This window comes from Adiantum capillus-veneris, chromosome 3 (genome assembly GCF_014529385.1).
Source record: "Adiantum capillus-veneris isolate H3 chromosome 3, ASM1452938v2, whole genome shotgun sequence".
In the NCBI taxonomy this organism is placed as follows: Eukaryota; Viridiplantae; Streptophyta; class Polypodiopsida; order Polypodiales; family Pteridaceae; genus Adiantum; species Adiantum capillus-veneris.
In genome coordinates, this window is record NC_140933.1 from 43,457,237 (window position 1) to 43,477,809 (window position 20,573).

The 20,573-nt window shown below is 39.1% G+C and overlaps 1 protein-coding gene across 2 annotated transcripts; it reads left to right on the top strand.

Moving 5' to 3' along the window:
• The first annotated feature begins 1,850 nt into the window (after positions 1-1,850).
• LOC147460818 (jacalin-related lectin 10-like) lies at positions 1,851-10,715 on the top strand. 2 transcript variants are annotated; one of them, XM_086499570.1, is made up of 3 exons: positions 1,851-1,950; positions 2,041-2,142; positions 10,208-10,715. In XM_086499570.1, the coding sequence occupies exons 1-3, from the start codon at positions 1,939-1,941 to the stop codon at positions 10,457-10,459; spliced, it is 366 nt and encodes a 121-aa protein (XP_086355696.1). In that variant the 5' UTR covers positions 1,851-1,938; the 3' UTR covers positions 10,460-10,715. The 2 variants fall into 2 exon arrangements, with proteins under 2 accessions (XP_086355696.1, XP_086355688.1); XM_086499562.1 differs by lacking the exons at positions 1,851-1,950; positions 2,041-2,142 and adding an exon at positions 9,623-9,860.
• The last annotated feature ends 9,858 nt before the right edge of the window (positions 10,716-20,573 follow it).

The window sequence follows — 20,573 nt, forward strand, 5'->3', positions numbered from 1 at the left end:
CACAAAAGTGAATATCCTTTTGCTGAAATGGATTTGACTTCTCAGTTATATGCGCTTAAATTCAGATCATCCCCAAAGTGCTATGTGCTCAAGTCCACAAGGTATGCCAATCCTCCTAGGGTCCAATGTAGACGGAAGGGTAGAAGTAACAAAACGTTACTGCCCTTTCATCAAAATGGATTTTAGTTCTTGTTTAGATGATAGAATTCAAATCGTCCATATAATATATATATATATATATATATTATTTATATATTATATATATATATATATATATATATATATATATATATATATATATATATATATATATATATATAGAGAGAGAGAGAGAGAGAGAGAGAGAGAGAGAGCTAATTTTTTATCAAGAAGGTTCTAGGTGCTCACCAAGAAGGCACCTCCCCCATCCTTATCTCTTTTACATAAAGGATTCTTGCTTGATGTCTCTTAGTTTTTAAAAGTGAATCACAAATGATAGAGGTAACATAATTGATGAAACTTCTACCACCAGTTCAGCTTCATAGGAGCCGCAGCTTCTCGGGAGGCCACAAACAAGGGGTTGCAGGTACGGGGGGGGGATGAGGATGAGGGGGGATCACTCTTTGCACCTGGTCTGTGGGTGAGAATGTACAGCTTCTATGAAGATGCTTTCCTACTCTGATCTTCATGTTCTTTATAAGGCTAGTAGCTTGAACCACTCTTTAATTAGCCATTTTGTTGGATACCAAGTTTCTGTCAAAAAATCTCTCCCAGGATGTTCACCCCTGCCCCACCATCTAGTATGACTCTCCTGACAAGGGTTCCCATTGCTTTTTGATCTTATAGTCAACTTGGATAGTGGGGACCTTACTATCTCTTATGGCTCATAAATTCACTCCCATGGCCTCTATTACTTGTTTTTTGTTCTTTCTTATGGACTTTCTATTTGAATGTTACATATATAGTGGTATGGACTATTGCGACGCTATTGTTTAGGGTTTCTGTCAGTTTTGAGTCAATTGACGAGATGTTGAGCAAGAAGTAGACTTCTATGGGTTGCAAAGCTAGCTCCACCCATCGGAAGCTTGCTTTGAACTCTTTGCATTGAGTGAAATGTCCAAATCGACTATCTTAGCCTTCTGATAGACTGAAGAATTGTCTGAATGGTGGTATTCTTAACCTAAAGCTATCAGAGCTAGATTTAAGGTTGGATTGAAGATTGGTCGTTAGAGCCGTCTACAAATCCTTGTACGAAATCAGGTGAAATGGATTGGATTTTAACTTTTCTGTTGTAGTTGTTGCACTGACTATATAATCAATGTACCTTTGGGTTGATTACTTTCTTTCTTCAGAGGAATAAAGTTACAATTATAACTCACTTGATTGGTTGCAATGATGTGGGAGTCATTGATGCACAGGTGCTCTTGTCTAAGTTTACAACTCTACAACTTGTTAAGTTTACGCCTACCTATGCATGAAGCTACAAAATCCCAAGTAATGGTGTGAGCTATGCCAAAAACATTTCAAGTGCTATCTGATTTGCATGTTTTGCATCGTCTCCGCAAGTTCTTATTGAGATTTCAGTGGTATGTTTATAATCCGAGTACAGTGAGCTATCATGTCTTCAGTGCAAGGTAGAAGGTGTATTCTCTGTAGGGCCTCATTTGAATGAGTGCATACATTTACATACACACATAGAGACATACATGAATGTCTATAAATGCATGTATTTATAGATATATATGCATGGGCATGTGCATATATATGATATTTATGTGTAGGCATGTGCGTAAAAAATGTATGTGTGTATGTGCATTGTTGTGGAAGAATTCTTCTTTGTATTATGAATTGTATATGGTGTTCATGTGAGATTATTTTGATGTTTTAATAGGTGATGACCTATCTTATCCTGTCCATCGCGGCAGCTTCAGCGCAGTCTGGCAGGCTCTGCAATCCTAAATGTTTTCCTTTGTAAGTTCTATCTAAAATGTTGCTATCACAAAGAAAGAGGCTTGGTTACTTGTTTCCATTGGTGACATTAGTGCTACTTGTATTTGACAGTCCCCTTCCTCTGATGATGTCTTTGATGATGAGGAAGAAAATGATGAGCCTCAGAGAGCTTGGGACAATCTTCTACCCAATCATTGGTTTTGCGATTCATTGGTTAGTGGTTCTTTTCATATGAAGTCACTTTTGTTCTGTTCTTTTCTTGCTATTGGTCTCTAGACTCTGGTTCTTTTGTTAAACAAAAGTTACTTAGATTGTTTATTCAATTTTCTCTTCAAGAGTTTTGGCTTTAATCCTTTGAATTTTAATAACCCAGCTTGATTGCAGGCTTGCCTTAAAGTGAACCAAAAACGCTTTTAGCAAAAGCTTCAAATTTTAAACAAAAAACCAGGAGACTTTTAAGTTTACCTTTATTTTATAGTTCTAATACTCTATTACACATTGTTTGCAAAATTTAGAATGAATAGAAACAGTTTGGTACATGATGTGTGTGTGTGTGTGTGTTTGTGTGTGTGTGTGTGTGTGTGTGAGAGAGAGAGAGAGAGAGAGAGAGAGAGAGAGAGAGAGAGAGAGAGAGAGAGAGAGATTTTAATAAAATAGATATACATTTAGAGAAAAAATTATAAGTTAACACCTTTCGTAATGTGTTTTAAATTAATAAGTGAAGTTTTCCATGGTTTTTTATGATCATGCCATTATTTGTTATTTAGAGAACAATCTTTTTCATATATGTGCCTTAAATCCCACATGAGAAGCCTACTGAGTAGGTGGCTAGTATCATTTGTTTGAGACTGAGGTTTGTATCAATTTACAAGGGAAATGATGTCCATTCTTTGACAAATTACATTGAATCGATTGGTATATTTTAATTTACTATTCATTATATTTTTTGTTTTTCATGGTTTGTCACTACACTTTTTTTCATTTGCAGTTCAACATGTATTTTTGCAAAAGCATGTGCTTCTAAAATTGTTAAGTTACTAGTATACATAAAATAGTGGGTCATTACATTCCGTACAAAATCCGTATGAGGGGGGATGTCTCATTGCGAGAACGTCTGTATCTTGTCCGTATGTAGGGGGTAGGTTAGCATGTAAGATATGTACGTAGGGGGTTTCTCTAATTTTGATGCATGCAGGTGACATGCCCCTATTACTAATAGTGAATCCCCCAAGATTTGGGCATCCTAGGGAAAAAATAGTAGCATGATGACTCTAGAGTGTTTCCCACTTATGGTTCACGGGAAAAAGGTCCATCCTGCTGCTACTGTTGGAATTAGGGTTGTAGAGAAACGCACACAGCTTGGAGAAGACAAAGTAAGATCAAGGCACACAATAGAGAGTGTATTACTTAGTGTGCAATTGAAAGATTGATAGCCCTAGAGTGATGGGCGTATTTACAATGCACGAGGGAAAAAACCTCCTAAAGAGGGAAAAAATGCCCCGCCGGTCCTAGTGTGTTCACACACATCACTACCACATGGATATGGTAACAAATCCCCCTGGAGTGATGCGGTGACCGAGAGCTGGCACATGAGTAAAGGGAAGTGCCATGCCTTGAGGAAATGATCAGTCCACGAAGAGGAGTAAGCCCAAAGTTTTGCGGAAAGCTTCGAGCTTCTCACGAGACAATGCCTTTGTGAAAAGATCTGCAAGGTTGTCCTGTGTTGGCACATAAGCCAAGATGATCTCTCCTGCAAAGAGCCTCTCCCTGACATAGTGGTAATGCACCTCAATGTGCTTTGCACGAGCATGAAAAACTGGGTTCCTCACAACTGCCAATGCGCTCTGACTGTCAGTGTAGATAGTGTTGGTAGTGTCCTGTCCAACACCCAAATCAGTCTTAAGGCGTCTGAGCCACACACACTCAACCGTAGCTGTGAAGACTGCCCTGTACTCAGCCTCACAACTCAAAGTGGCCACAGTAGGTTGCTTCTTGCTCAACCATGATATACATGAACTGCTAAGCATGAGACAAAAACCACTTGTGGACACTTGTGTGTCAAAACAACAAGCCCAATCTGAGTCCGAAAAAGCATGTAAGTATGGCGGCAATGATCTCCCCTGGGATAAAACAAGACAAGATGTAAAGTGCCACTAAGGTAGCGGAAAATCCTCTTGACAGCCTACCAATGCTTAGACCCTAGGCTATGCATAAATCTGCTAACCTGTGAGACTGCAAACTGAATATCCGGCCTCATGTTGCATACATAAATGAGGCATCCAATAGCAGTTTGATAGAGAGGGACATCTGCAGGATCATCAACATCATGAAGATTCAATTTCAAACTTGTTTCCATGGGAGTGTCAATAGGTTTGCAATCCTCAAGTACAAACTTACATAACAATGTCTCTATGTAACTTTTCTGACACAAGGCAATACCACCATCATACTGCTTAAACTGTATACCCAAGTAATGATGATGCAACAACCCCAAATCTTTCATCATGAAAGTAGCATTCAAATCAGCCTTAAATTCAGCAATATGTCTCTCATTTGGTCCAATGATCAACGAATCATCAACATAAAGAACCACAATGAGAAGTACATCACCCTCACGCTTTACATACAATGTGCTTTTGGTTGGACTGTTACGAAAAGCATTGTTTGACCAAATGAGTGTCAGCTTTCTCATACCAAGCACGAGGAGATTGCTTCAACCCATAAAAATCCTTCTTACATCTGTACACTTTTCCTCTTGTCCTTTCTTGACAAAACCGCGAGGCTGCGTTACATAAACTTCCTCAAATATGTCACCATTCAAGAAAGTAGTAACAATGTCTAATTGACGTACATCCCAACCAAAATGAGCTGCGAATGCACATAGAAAAGGCACAGTAGTCATATAACAAGTGGGAGCAAAAGTCTCTTTCATAATCTATGCCTTTTTGTTGTGCATAACCCTTTGCAACAAGTCAAGCCTTATGGCGACCATCCGGCTTGCGTTTCAACTTGTAAACCCACTTCGTATCAATGGCTTTTTTTCCAGGAGGCAAATCACATAAAGTCCTTGTGTCATTTTCTATAAGTGCATCATATTCTGATTGCATGGTAGCCATCCAATTTTTGAATTCTGTGCTTCATCAAAAGACAGAGGTTCCTTGACATCATGTAAGCTAGACACAGCCAAAGCATAACAATTTGATGCATAAGATGCATGGCGAGAGCCTGAACGAGTACGACTAGACAAAGGTGCATCCAATTTACTATCACGCAATGTATGCACCAGCCATTTTGGCATACCTCTAGCCTGCTCATTTTCAGCCCTTTCGACCTCATCATGTACATCTGCATCAGTAATAGGCTGATCTGGGGCTGATCTATAACATTTTTACAAACCCCCATAGGTTGTACATTTGCCTCATTGGAATTTACATTCATATTTCCACCACTAAAAAGAGGCAACAAAGTGTCATGAATGTCATGTGAGCTTACATTATTGTCTCTAGTACATGACAGCAAGGGCTGAACAGAATCTTCCACAAACACTACATCCTGTGAAACTAGAATATGTTTTCTTTGCGGATGATACAACCTGTAATGTTTGCTTTCAGCACTATATTTAACAAAAATACATTTGACAGCCTTATCATATCCAATTTTTTGCGTTGTGTTTGTGGCACCAAAGTATATGCCAAACAGCCAAAAACATGCACGTGCTCAATAGAAGGCTATCATGGCATACTTCATATGGAGTAATAGACTACAGAGCTTTCGTAGGACATTTGTTTAGTACATAAGTGGCACACTTGATGGCCTCAAGCCAAAAAGAATGCGGCAAAGCTTGACTTTTGACCATACATCGTGCCATTTCCATAAGTGATCTGTTTTTCCTCTCAACAACACCATTTTGTTGAGGTGTATAAGGCACTGTACATTGGTGTTTTATCCCATGACTAGCCAAAAATGCATTAAATTCATACATATACTCCCCCCTCGATCGCAACGGAGGGTGCCCCATAGTACATTTCGAGACATTTTCAGCCATAGCCAGAAATTGTTTAAAGCACATAAAAATTTTGGACTTCGCTTTAAGTGCAAATACCCATGCATGCCTGGAGTAATCATCAATGAAAGTCACGAAGTAAAGGTAATTGCCCAAGGACGGAGTTTGCATGGGCCCACAAACATCACTATGCACAAGCTGCAACATGCATGTGTCCCTAATTGAACCATCCTTTGGAAACTTCGAACGCTGCATCTTACCCAAAGTACAGTCTTCACAAACATGTTTGACAAGTGCTTCAAGAGGCGGCAAAGAAGTAATCATATCAGATTTCTGCAAACGCAACAAACTGGAAAAATTCAAATGACCAAAACGGGCATGCCAAAGTTTTGCATCTGAAATAGCCCTTACCAACTGCATTTGTAAAATTTTATCCACACTTGTCATACGAAGTGAGCTTATACAGCCCACGACACAAAAGGCCAGATATATGCAACAATTTCATCACAAAAACTGAGATCATGAACTGTACATTTGTCATCCACAATTTGACTACAAGTCCAAGTCTAGCAAGTATGGCTACAGACAAGAGATTCTTTTTTATCCCGAGTACATAAAGTGCATCAACAAGTGTAAAGGAACTGCCATTTGCAGCAATAAGCACAAATTTCCAACTCTTTGAACCGTATAAGAGGCATTGTTGGCAGAAGTGACTGAATTCCCATGAGGGACAGACTCAAGAGAGGTGAACAATTCACGATGTGAGGTAATGTTCTTTGTAGCACCACTGTCAAAATACCACACATGTGAATCTGCAGCAACTGACATACATGCATCATGGACAGCAAGATTGTAAGTGCACTCTGCGCTGAAAGCCCATTCTGTATCAACATCAGCAACACAGTCTTCTTTCACAAAAGACTCCACAATGGTTGTATTTGTAGTGGAACAAGCATTTGCCGTGGAACCACCCTCTTTCTTCTTAGCCTCTTTGGCCTTCAAATTAGGACACTGCTTGATCAAGTGATCATTAGCTTTACAATAATGGCAACGCATCTTCTTTTTTCCCTTATCACCAGAATTTCCAGATGAATTGCTGCCAGCAGAAGCATTAGAAACAGAAGTTTTTCCACTCGCAGCAGAATCATAAAAAGTGGTTGCATTGCTATTACCATCTTTTCTTTGAGAAGCAATAAAAGCCTGTTCAACTACACGCTGCCCGAGTCCTGTTTTTTCTAGAAAGTGACTCTTGGAACAACAATGTGCATAATGCATCAAACTTGACAACTTCACGATTTCCTTGGGTCATAAGTCTCCAAGTACTAGCAAAAGTCTGGTAAGAATCTGGTAAGGTATCAATAATAGTCTGCACAAGGGAACTATATGAATGACTTCACCTGTAGAGAAATAAGTTTCTCATTGATACCCTTGACACCAGCAAGGAAAGTATCCATATCATCTTCCTCATGCATAATCTTCGATTTCATCTCTTTACGTAGCAAAGCAATTTTAGCCTAATTGCGGCTTGCATAAAGACCTGCTAGAATATCCCAAGCCCGTTTTACAGATTTTGTTGAACGAATTTGAGGAACAATGGTGCGCTTCACAGACAACACAATCAATGCATGAGCCTGTGCATCCTTTACATCCCAACGAGCTTGTTCTGCCGTGTGCAAATTAACTCTAATAACAACAATCCTTGCAGCTAGACCTGCAACATCCTCAACATCACCTACATCCTCAGAACTAGGACGTACATCAATGCCCTGCACAATATTCCAGAGGCCCTTTGATACAAGAACATGTTGCATCATGTAAGCCCACATAGGATAATTGTCCCCATCCAATCTGTCCTCAACAGCAAACATCTTGAACACATTTGTGTTGTTGTCAGCCATGATAAATGCTGCACCTGATGTGAAAACTGCCCGAAAAGAGGAGAAACGAAGCGGGAACAACAAGTGCTATATAGCACAAACCGTAGAAGACTGTAAGGACCTATTATGCAAAAAACGGCACTAACAAAAATTCTGCACAAAATGACAAAATAGCCTGTGCAGTATTGCCTGTAGCAGAAACGGAGGCCGAAATGAGCCCGAATAAAAAATCTGAGCAAACTAAGCTCTACGAGCTCTCCCAAAAATTTTCTCAACCTGCGAACGCTCGCCAAAGCTCACTGAAGTAAAAGAAAATGAGCAGGCGTGTGCTAGAGCTGCTGACGACTAAGCTCAGGAGGACGCAACGTGCTCTGGTACCAATTATTGGAATTAGGGTTGCAGAGAAACGCAGACAGCTTGGAGAAGACAAAGGAAGCTCAAGGCACAAAATAGAGAGTGTATTACTTAGTGTGCAATGGAAAGATTGATAGCCCTAGAGTGATGGGTGTATTTACAATGCACGGGGAAAAAACCTCCTAAAGAGGGAAAATATGCCCCGCGGTCCTAGTGTGTTCATACACATCACTACCACATGTATATGGTAACAGCTACCAAAGGATCACCAGTAGATAATGGAGATGGAAACAGGCCAAGGAGAAAGTGTGGCAAGTTTGTAAAGAGACGTTGGTAGAGAAAGATGCCATAATTGCTTAGTTAGAGGCCAGGCTTGCAAGGTATCAGCAACAGTATGTGATTCTATGCCCATGTGCAAATGAATTTGGTATTGAAGACCTAATGCTCCTAAATAGTTTGATTGTTGATTATCTAGCAATTGTGAAACAATGGAATTTCTTACATAGTGTCCAGTCTAGTGTACAAAGCCTTACAAGATATCTATTGTCTACATGAAGAGGACACCAAGGCTAAAGTTAGTTCCTTATCACTATGAGACTAGGCACTTGATGAATATGGTGTAACTAGAATATATCCTTTCCTCCTAGGGTGAAGTGTAGGCAGAACTTGGATGAAAGTCAATGACTTCCTCTTTGGTTTGAAATGGATTTGACTTCACAATTTTATGGGCTAGAAATTGAATCGTCCCCAAAGCGCCATGTGCTCAAGTCTAGAGGGTATGACAATCCTCCTTAGGTTTGATGGAGACGAAAGGATAGAAGTCACAAAAATTACTGCCCTTTTGCCGAAATGGATTTGACTTCTCGTTTAGAATTCAAATTGGAGAGAGAGAGAGAGAGAGAGAGATCTAGTTTTTCATAAAGAAGGCTCTAGGTGTTCACCAGGCACCTTCCCCATCCTTATCTCTATTACGTAATCTTAGTTTTTTTTTTTGAAAGTCAAATCACAAATGATATCGGTAACATACTAATTTATACCCAACTGTCAACGAAAGTTCTGCCACCCAGTTCGGCATCGCAGGAGCCGCCGCTTCTCAGGAGGGTGCAACGCAGGGGGTGGCGGGCGCAGAGAGAGGGAGGGATGGAGTGGCTTATCCGCCGATGTGTAGCTGACAAGGCTCTCGCTCGCTCTCTATCAGGCTCTCTCTCTCTCTCTCTCTCTCTCTCTCTCTCTCTCTCTCTCTCGGCATGGTTCTCCTGCGTTGTTGCACTGACTAGTCTGCAATCACATGGCCATTCGAACCGCAAGCCTACAATATGCATGCACGGTTGACCAGATTCAAACTAAGGGCGATTTGGCATTTGCACGAGCTGCCCGGCCTAGAACTAGTCCACTCCCCTTCTTATAAAAGGGGGGGACGTCTGATCTCCTGTAGCCATACTTTTGTGAGTTGCAAATTTCCAAAGCTTTTTGCCTCTTTACATCATACACATTCTACTTGATTATCCTAGAAAATGTCGGCAGCCATAGTCGGACCGTGGGGTGGTGTTGGTGGTGGTGCCTTTGATGATGGGTGGAGCAATGGCGGCGTGGTACAACTTTTGGTTTACTATAGTGATATTCTCAATGGTATTCAAGTTTTGTATGGCAATGGCACCACCAAGCTCCATGGCTCTGCAAAGGGAGATTCTCGTGAGGTATTTTTCATCCTTTCTCTTCCCATATTGAAGCATCACTCCACATGCACTTAATGATAAGCTTTGCAATTGAGAGGCATCCCCCCTTGGCATTTATTCTAATTCTTCTCATTAAGCTTTTGATCTATATATTGTCCCTGTATTAAATGGATTGGAAATGTGAGATGAACTATTGTTTCCTCAGATCATCATACAAATAATTAGTAACTATTGTTTTAAATCATTTTAGTAATTAATTTTTTAAATCCTTACTTAAACATTGTAGGGTCACACTATGTTCATTGTTCTCTTTGCTCTCTCCTAAATAACTGCCGACAATTTGCTAAAATAGTTTTCATGTGTTTCAGTTCATTTTTACCTCCCCTTCACCTAGTTCTGTGGACATTTCTCTCACCGTGGGAAGTGACGCCAGCCACTTCACAGGGGATCCCAATGGCATAGGTGTATTGTCTCTTGGAATCGGATCATCAACTACACCTCCATCTCTCCCAGATGGCACGACGGGCACTATCATTCGCCCACAAGTCCTTGGCTTTTTTGGTAGAAAAGGCACTAATATTGATAGCCTCGGCCTCTACCTCTCCAACCCTATCATCTAGTTCCCCTCATTTTACCCATGTCATCATATACTACTCCGTATTTTTATATTCTAGTCTAATCCATTGTCTAATACTCAAATATCTACACATTGTAAGAAACTTGTCATGAAAGTTTACATGCCAATCCATTCTTCATTAAGCATCCTTACCTCATGAAAAGCCTTTAAATTGGTTGTGGTACATCAAAGATACTTTTATGTATATTTTATTTGGATTTATAGTGAATATTTGGTGTTATATAGTCTCTTTTTGTTTCCACCTCTTTCTTTTCTTGTTCACGCATGCACGTGCACACACACACACACACACACACATTATAGAAATACAGTGACAGACAAACACACTCAGAATACAAGTACTTATTATAGTCATCAAAATCACGAATAGTATAATGTCTAAGACTCCTCAACGTAACTGCTTTTTGTAGGACTAATGCAGATTACCCACCTTGATGACGACACCACTGTGTGAGAATGAGCTTGCTGAGGGAATGAATAAAAACGCAATGTTTCTTCTTAAAAGCACTGTCAAATCAAGCTACTACTTGATACAATTGAGTAGCTTAAGATTCCAGAGTAATTTTTATGTTGTTTGCATAACGACCAATTCATTGTAACTTTGCAATCCCAAAAGTTAACTTGGTCTTTTAAAGACGGTTCATTTCGTTTCTGGTTCTCTCTTGACAGGTCTTAAGCTTTACTCTCGTCAGATAGAGCTTTAAGGTCTCTTGAGATAATCCCCTATGATGTTAAAATTCTCTATCCATTTTAGGGTTCTATCTTCCTCCCTCTCTATCTCAACCAGCTGCTTAGATCATATCGAGTAGTGGAGTATTCCGTAGCATATTTATCTAATATGTTCAGATCCACCACATTGATACCTTTTGATCGTATACGTCATTTTGCATTCTGAAGACGTTATTAACATTTCATTTCATTTATTCTCTCTCTCTCTCTCTCTCTCTCTCTCTTCCTATTTTTCACTTTACGTCTCTCACTCTCTCTCTCTCTCTCTCTCATTTCACCATTAATTACAAAAATTACATTACACTCTATTTCTCTCTCTCTCTCTCTCTCTCTCTCTCTCTCTCTCTCTCTCTCTCTCTCTCTCTCTCTTCTTTCGATAGCCAGTAGCCTATTGAAGATCAACCTGGATCAACAGATTATACACTATCTACTTAGTTTCCACAAGCAGGACAATCTCTCTTGATCACCTTACTTGCTCTCTTTGAAGCATACACACCTTCACACACACACACACACACACACACACACACACACACACACACACACACACACACACACACACACACACACACACACACACACACCTGAATACACACACACACACACACACACACACACACACACACACACACACACACACACACACACACACACACGAAGGACTTGGAGTCCAAGCAATTTTGAACACCTGCCGATCTACAACGGCCGGACAGACAAGTTAAGCACACGAACGGCTATTGAACCGCAAGAAAAACAATACGAACGGGTACATTCAACGCGAAAAGGCTCGGCATTAACATAGCGGCTATTAATCAGGTTGGCTTGAGTTAGTTACCTGAAAAATTAGGAATTTGATATTGTTATATTAATCACGAAAAGGCTTGGCATTAACATGGCGGCTATTATTCAGGTTGGCTTGAGTTACTGACCTGAAAAATTAGGAATTTGATATTGTTCTACCCTCAAGAGGCACTGCACATTTAGGAGATTTAATTCTCATGATTAACCATAATTCCTTTTATTCTTAAAAAATGGAAAGACACAAATCTGTGAAAATGCGCTTGCCGAATGAAGTGTAACACTGAAATAATTCTCCTTAAAAGCCCTGTATAATCAAGCTACTACATGATACAATTGAGCAGCATAAGAGTCGAGAATTTTTTAAATTCGTAACTCTTAAATGGCATAAGTCATTATAAATTTCCAATCCCGCAAGATAACTTGGTCTTTTTAAAGACGTTAATATAACATGCAAGAAGAAGGGCTCCAGAGGAAGATAGAGGTCAAAAGGGAGCACCAAATTTTGTACCCTTTTTGCTCGCAAGCCACTATGCGATAGTAATTGGTTCATGCTATTTATTGATTCCCCAAATAATTTTGGATATATAAACCCTACTTTTTGGTATGGATGGCCTTATGAGTTGATCAAGAGGCTTGGTGGTCTTTCTTGTAATTATGTGACGCTCACATTGCGCACTCTAGGGCCTCTACTCATAGTAGTTGAGTAAGCCTTCCAAGGATCCTTTCGAGACTATTGAAAGAGTGATTAGTGTACAGTCCTAAGGAAACTACCCCATGGGACACTATTTCGATGGCATCTATGGACAAACATCTTGAAGAGGCTAGAAACATCTATTATGAATCTATATTGTATTCCTATCCTATTGATTACAATGTAGATATCTACACAATTGATGATAAATCTAAACCACTAAGGCTAGGGGGAGGTGACCATTGACTCCCTCCACCCTTGGTGGTTGTAAAAGGAAAATGGGGCCATCTATTTGAGCATGGGAAAGGTACCATCTTCCTCAAGGCTCTCTTATACGAAGCCATAAATTATTGGGGTAGATTTTCCCATAAGGGTACCCCAATCAAAAATGCACCACCACTTGTGGGCGACAACAATTTTTCCAACCCCAATGAGTATATAATGGACCAACACCAACACCTTTGGTCCCTACATGGGATCCTTACTTGATTGTTACCCTTTTTAGACAAAATCTGGCTAATGGAGGGCCTCATCAAGGGGTAGAGGTTACCTCAATGCCACCTCCACCTCCACCACTTCAACCTACCTTAATTGGAATAATGATTGTGTGTAAGGTGTGTGTGGACAATCTATTTAATATTTGGACATGCCATGATGGATATAAGAAATGCATTTGTCAAAAACAAAACCTCTTTCTAAAACACTATAACCTAACAAAAGCTCATTACTCCTTTTGTAGGTAAGGAAAAAAATATTGTTCTTTTAAACCATTCAATAAAACTTTCATCACTTGACACCCCATATACTTCCGCTTGGAAAACCTTCCTAGTATTATCAAATTATTGGCAAGAGAGACTTTGTTTTGTTGAGTCCTCTATCCATATCCAATCAACCCGTAGCTTGTTTTTTTTCAAGGTCAGAGTATATATTTCTTAGTAAGTATGAGAGCTTTCTACCTTTTATGACATCATCAGCTAGACCAGCATGTTAAAAAGTAATGATGAGGTAAGCATGAATAATTTCAAAACCCAAAAAAGCCTCCATTGAGTTTTACAGAAACCTTATGGAAAACAAATTTACCCTTCCCAAAAGTGTATCTAGTATTACTAGCTTGTGAATGTGTTACAACATTACAAATGAGTTCTATCTCAGCAAATGCTAATAAAAATTCATAACTCTTCACACATCTCTAACCAAAGAGAGTAAAATAACGCAGATTCCCTTATTCTCTTCAAGTTCAGGCCTTTAAAGCCTATTCTAGATATATTTGCGTTATAAAAGACTAACTAAAATGATAGCCAACGTGTGAATAGGAAGCTTTTTCAACTAGATCCATTGTAACAACTGAATATTTCCCTCAACTCTAGGTCACAGAAGGAAGAATTTTGCAAAAATAAGATCCTTTCCTCTCTCTCTCTCTCTCTCTCTCTCTCTCTCTCTCTCACACACACACACACACACACACACACACACAAGAACATTATGCTCAAAAGACAAATGGCTTTAGACAACGGGAATGTAATTCGCAAAAAAATGACTCAATATTTGATTCATTTTGTACAATATGGTCATAATGAGGAATTATTCCAATACTTCTAATCATCAAGACTAAACTTGTAGGTGAAATTAAGATTAATATAGGTCTTCATCTTCACATTTAGGAGACAATAGCTCAGGTAACCACTTTAAGCAAAGATAACAGTTTCACCTACATCAAGACATTATATTATGTTAGATTTGGCTATGTTTGGCATGTGTCATTGGTAAGTGCCAAGGAATCTATTAAGTGTTATCCATGTCATACTTAAAATTTATTAACTTAGAAACTATTTCTATCATATGTAAAGCACATTAGATAAAAAAGAAACCTCTTTTGTAAAACACTATAAGCTAACCAAAGGTCATTACTCCTTTTGTATATAAGGAACAAAATATTGTCCTTTTAAACCATTCAAAAAAACTTTTATCAATTGTCACCCCATGTACTTTTGTCTAGCAAACCTTCTTAGTATTATCACCTTATTTGCAAAAGAGACTTTTTCGTTTGAGCCCCTTATCCATATCCAACCAATCAGTAGCTGATATTTTTTTAAAAGTCCCTAAAAGTACTATAATTTGTATGAATCTTTATACAAGAGAACTTCTTTCTTCAAAAGACCTAACACAACAAAGTTCATCACTCTTCTTAAAACACACATTTAGGAAAATAGGGAAAAATTCAGACATTTGGGATGATTCTTTGTGTCTCATGGACTTGAGGTAAGGTTGTATTGTACTAAGCTGATGCACATATGAAAACTGAGATACAATGTTTAGTGGATGCTTATGAGTTTGCAAGATCCAATATGGTCCGCTTTCAACAACCATACTATACACTAGAGTGTTTTTGCACATGTTAGTTTACAAATACACACACACACACACTCACGTGCACGTGCACACACACACACACACACATGCTCATGCACCCAAAACAAAATTTTCTTCACACATGCTTCATTTGATAAAACAATTAAAATGTAAGTTGCAAGAAAAACTTGGGTGACTAAAGTGAAAAAAAACACCATTCATATTGAATAATATTTCTTGAAGATTACAAAGGTGGGATGCCATTATCAATGTTGATAATGACCCTAGCTATGGGTGGACTAATTGGAACCATTGCTAGAAGATTACAAAGGTGAAAGGCCAATGCTAAGTGATCATTCCTCTTCATTTGCATTGACATTTGATGGTGCCTCATGTTCATCAAGTTTCAACTGACTCTCTTTGGCTTTGAGGATTATTGGCTTTGGAATCTTGATTTTTTCAGGAATTCGTCCACCCTTGGGCTTCCATGCCCAAATGATGCAGCTAGTGTCTTCCCAACATTGAGGATCATTGATGTTCTCTCTCCAATACTTGTTCCAACAATCCTTGTAAACATCCACATCACTTGCATTCTTTTTCTTTGAAATTGGTGCCCAATATTGTATCTTCACTTGAAGATAGGTTGTCGAGTCATTGTTCTGATCAATATCTGTTGGTGCCACTCCTAACCAAATTGGGTAATTTTCATCACAAGGTTTCACAAGTACAAAGTCTCCCTTTTCCACATCAAGAGTTGGGTTGGACTCCTCAGCAGGTTTGTTGCGCATTGGACCACAATAGTGGCCCTCGCTTATGTCAAGTGCTTCATCTTGACCATCTTCCAATGGAACTTCAAGAGGATGATCTTGTTCATGTATACTCCTTGGCGAGAAGTCATCAAATAAAGTGTTTTCACTTTGTCCAAGGTTTTGCATAGCTTGCATGAGATCCTCCCAGGACATAAGAACTAGGTTGATCCACCTAGCATACTCACTTTCATCTCCTTTCTCTTGCAAGTGATCTTTCCACCAACTAACATACTTCTTTAATCCTTCCATAACTTTCTCACTATCTTTAACATACTCAAAGGGTGGTAATACTTTTGGAACACCTTCAGGAAGCTTGTCTCCTCCTTGTTCATTTGTCTTCCATAACTCTATACCATTTTCGAGTAACCAATCCACATTTTTAGGGTGTACTTTGTACTGCATCAAAGGTATTCCATCACTCATATAGAACCTAAATTGCAATGGCTTTGAATGACCGACTAAGCTATCTGCTCCATCATGTAAGAACCCCTTTACAAATCCTTTAAAGTCTTCCACCTTTTGTAGGAGAAAAGGTGCAGGATGCATGCTAACACACTCACTGAAGATCTTCATCAAATGTGGAAATGTAAAAATGGCTTGTTTTCTAAGCTTCTCAGAAAAGCGACTGAACAATGCATCAATGTTTTTATGAGTGTGACCAACCATAAGAAATCCAAGTTGCACAGTGTCAAATACTCCTCGTGCAACCAACAATGATAGGTATGCAAACACATATCGATTCTTATTTTCTGAACCACAATTGTCAAGTTGCAACAACAATGTTCTTGGCAACCTCTTGAACCCAAATTACATTGCCATCCTCCTATACATGTGCATTAGTAGCAAAGATTGATTGCATCCTTGGACAATCATTTCCCTGTCTAGAAGCAAAATTCTCAATGTCCACATTCACATTTGTGATTAGATCAGTCTGCCTCTTCATTCTGAGCACTCTGTTCCTTGTTGTACTGGTTTTTCTCCTTAAGCACTTTCATATGGTGATAGAGAGAAGCTGTAGACAAAAAACAATCAAAAAGATTTGTTCGTGGTTCTACACTTGATTTTTCTAAGCTCAAGTCACCAAACATATGTTTATCTCTTCTTTCAAGTTTCTTAGACATTTTGAGAGAGATGCAATTGTGAAGTTGGGATCACTCGGCCATAATCCCAATGCAAAGTGACCATAAGCTGTTTGTCGATGTCCATGAGTGAGCATTCCTGTCAAGGATACTGGAAGCCTCTCAACTCCATTGAGAGATTTTGGAACTGGTTTAATTTGTGGTATAGCAGTCTTACTCTGGTCCATCTTGTCATGTATAATGCACAAGAAGTTGGTTGGATTCATTTTTGAAGAGCTCCTCCAAGCATAGTACAAATTTCTATAGCTCATTTGTTGCAACATGTGTGATCTCCTCTGTGTCATGTATCTAGCACGCTCCACCTGATTTTTGGTAGACTCCAGCTTGACCTTTATTGATGTGCAAATGTCACATTTAGAGAATGTGCTTGATTTTGATAAAGTGATTGTCTTGAAGACTGTGTTCCACAAACTTGAGAATGTTGACAGTGACAACGTTTTGTATTCCATTGTGACAAGTGTGTCATTTACTTCTCGTAAAATTTCCACTTGTTTGTACATTGTTGGTAGAACACGTTCAGTTTCCTGAGTGCCATGCATGGTTGTCCTTGACTTATGTGGCATTTGATCTGCATTATTATCTATGAAGCCTTGTATGAGTGCTTTTCCCATCTCAACATGTGTCAAGCTCTTCCTTATTATTCCAGTGTTTCCATGATTGCCATTGCATGCTCCATCCAAGAATTTTTTACGCAGCTTGTAAAATGTTGACTTTCCTATTCCATGCATTACATACCATGCTTTACTACATACCTTCTTTCCATCAAAAGTAAACTCAAATCATTCCTCTTCTTGATATTTTCTATGAGCCATGCTCATACAATCCAATACAAATGTGCATCGGCTAGCTAGTGTAGCTTTGTCCCCAATAGTATGCCCTCGCTTGCATGATTTTGGATATGTTTCCAATCTGGCAGCATTGCATCTCACAACAATCAATTGTTGCAACTTTGTGAATGTTTGCAACATCACATTGTTTGTTGAAAGCATGAGCATTACCTTTTTTTTTCTAGGCCTAACTCTGTACATAACTCCTTTTCTTACCTGTCCCATCTCTTATATCATAGTCACCGGCAATGGCATCCTGCTCTCTATCATTTTGAGTATGAAGAAGAAGACCTAGTTCTGTACTGGTGATACCTTCTCCAAAACTAGTTTCAGTGTTGTTATCTATGCCATCATCCTCATAGTCATCACTGGAAGCATATAAGCTGTCAAGGGAATCTCCCGTTTCTTCCATGAGGAAATCTTGAATACCCTCAATGACAGAAGAATATCCAGTGTCTTTGATCAAGGGCTCACTATTCTCAAATGTGAGCTGCCTAATAGGCCAGCTTACCAAATTCAAACTTGAAATATCACTTGGATGTGGATGCATCGACCCTTCCACAATGACACCCAAGCTACTCTCACCTAGTTCAGTACAGTTTATAGCCTCATATGGGTGGACCAGCAATACCACTCCATTACCAAGTTTTGTAGATCCATTTTCAGCCCAAAGGATGACTCTTTTTTCTTTCCAACTCGCTCTATCTATCAAGCCATCTTCTTGACCAATAAGAAAATCATCATCTATTGTATGAGATTTTCCTCTCTCCATAACAATATTATGCAATGGCCATTTGATGATGCTTCCAACTGCTTGAGACATGGTTCTTGCATCCATTGTGACGAATGGAATCAAAAGGTGTCATCAAAACTTTCTAGTACATGTATCGCCACACATGTTGTGCCAATCAATTCAAAACCACAACGTTGAGATGCATCAGTGGAATGAATAACCCCACGAGATTTCCTTGTGGAACAATCAACAAGAAACACTGAATCACCTTATTTTGGACCTTGTAATTTTTGAGAAAATCAAGAGATATCAATAAAATTTTATGTCTGAACATATAACTCAAAATTTAATGCATTCCCAAGATACACTCGCAATTTTGGCAAAAGCTTGCATCCCATTCAATTAAGAAAATCTACACTGAGTCAATTCATGGAGGATGGTAGGGGGCTCGAGCTCAAGTTTGAGCCTGTATGTACATCCGTGCTAGAAATCTAAAGCTAACAAGAGTTGCAAGATAGGGACTATGTTACATTGTAGAGGCACCCATGGAATTTGATAGGAGGATGGAGCCTTTATGCACATCCAAGTGCTAGAAATATACAGCTCACAAAAGTTACAAGATGGATCTCGAGTTATATTGAATCAACCCATTGCGGATGGTAGGAGGCTCGAGCTCAAGTTTGAGCCTAAATGTACATCTAAGTGCTAGAAATCTAAAGCTGAAAATAGGTCCAAGATGGTGCCTAAGTTACAATGCCAAAGCATAGATTGAGCCTAAATGTAGGTCTAAGTGCTAGAAATCTATAGCTTAAAATAGTTGCAAGATGGATCTCAAGCTATATTGAGTCAACCCACGCATGACGGTAGGAGGCTCAAGCTCAAGTTTGATCCTAGATGTACATCTAAGTGCTATAAATACCTAGATAAAAAGATTTTCACGAAGCCAAAGTTTCATAGAGGCAAGCATGGAGTTTTGTAGGTGGCTCGATCTCAAGTTTGAGCCTAAATGTACATCCAAGTGTTAGAAATCTATACTTGTCACACGGGTTGCAAGATGTAGTCCAAGTTACATGGAGGCACCCATGGAATTTGATAGAAGGCTCAAACTCTAGTTTGAGCATAGATGCACATTCAAGTGTTAGAAATCTACGAGCAACAAGAGGTGTGAGAAAAAAACCCAAGCTAAGTTGAAGTAGCCTTGAATTGGGAAGGAGACTCAAATTGAAGTTTGAGCTACATTATACATTTAAAGAGTTGTAAGGTGGAGCCAAGGTAATGATGAGATTTACATCAAACCTAAGTTTCCTTGAATGACCTATCAAAAGAGTCGGAGATTACAAGAAGGTGTGGCTTCAAAGTAGTTGCATGAGTGGCTCAAACTTAAGTTCGAGCCTAGTTAGTCATATAGTTTTCTTTTAGGATAGGACACTAGTTCGAGTATAGGTGGCCTTGGAGATTATGCTATGAAATTGAGCCTTGATGGACGTTGAAAATACAATGAGGTTTTTTTCTCAGTTGTTTATGTGTAAATCGATTCTTGGTGATTATAGTCCTGGTGTTTTACGTGTTGTAGGAGGACAATTTTACATGCAAAAAGGTGCCATGAAATCGGTTAAGCATGAGGGTTGGTGGAGGCGGTTCCCTCATTCATTGATCCTCAGAGGTTTTAGCCAAGGGAAGTCAAAACTATATCCAACTTGTGAGTATTATTTTCCCAAAACTCTCAAAAAACTAGTTCTAGACACCCCTAATTTCGTTGAATTTTTTGACCCCTTAAACGTCGTCTTTTTGAAAATTGTTCATAAAACCTATTGCTGTTGTGTATCAATAGTTTTTTGAACAGGGTTTGTTCACAAAATCATAGAGCCGCTCTCAAGCTACAGGCTCATAAAAAAAGTTTTGCAATCGGACTCCGTATGTGAAAGTTATGCTGATATTCATGAAAAGTTTTTTTTCCACTTCTTTAACCATCATGAAAACCATTACTTTTGGTCCACACATGTGAGTTTGCTAATTTAA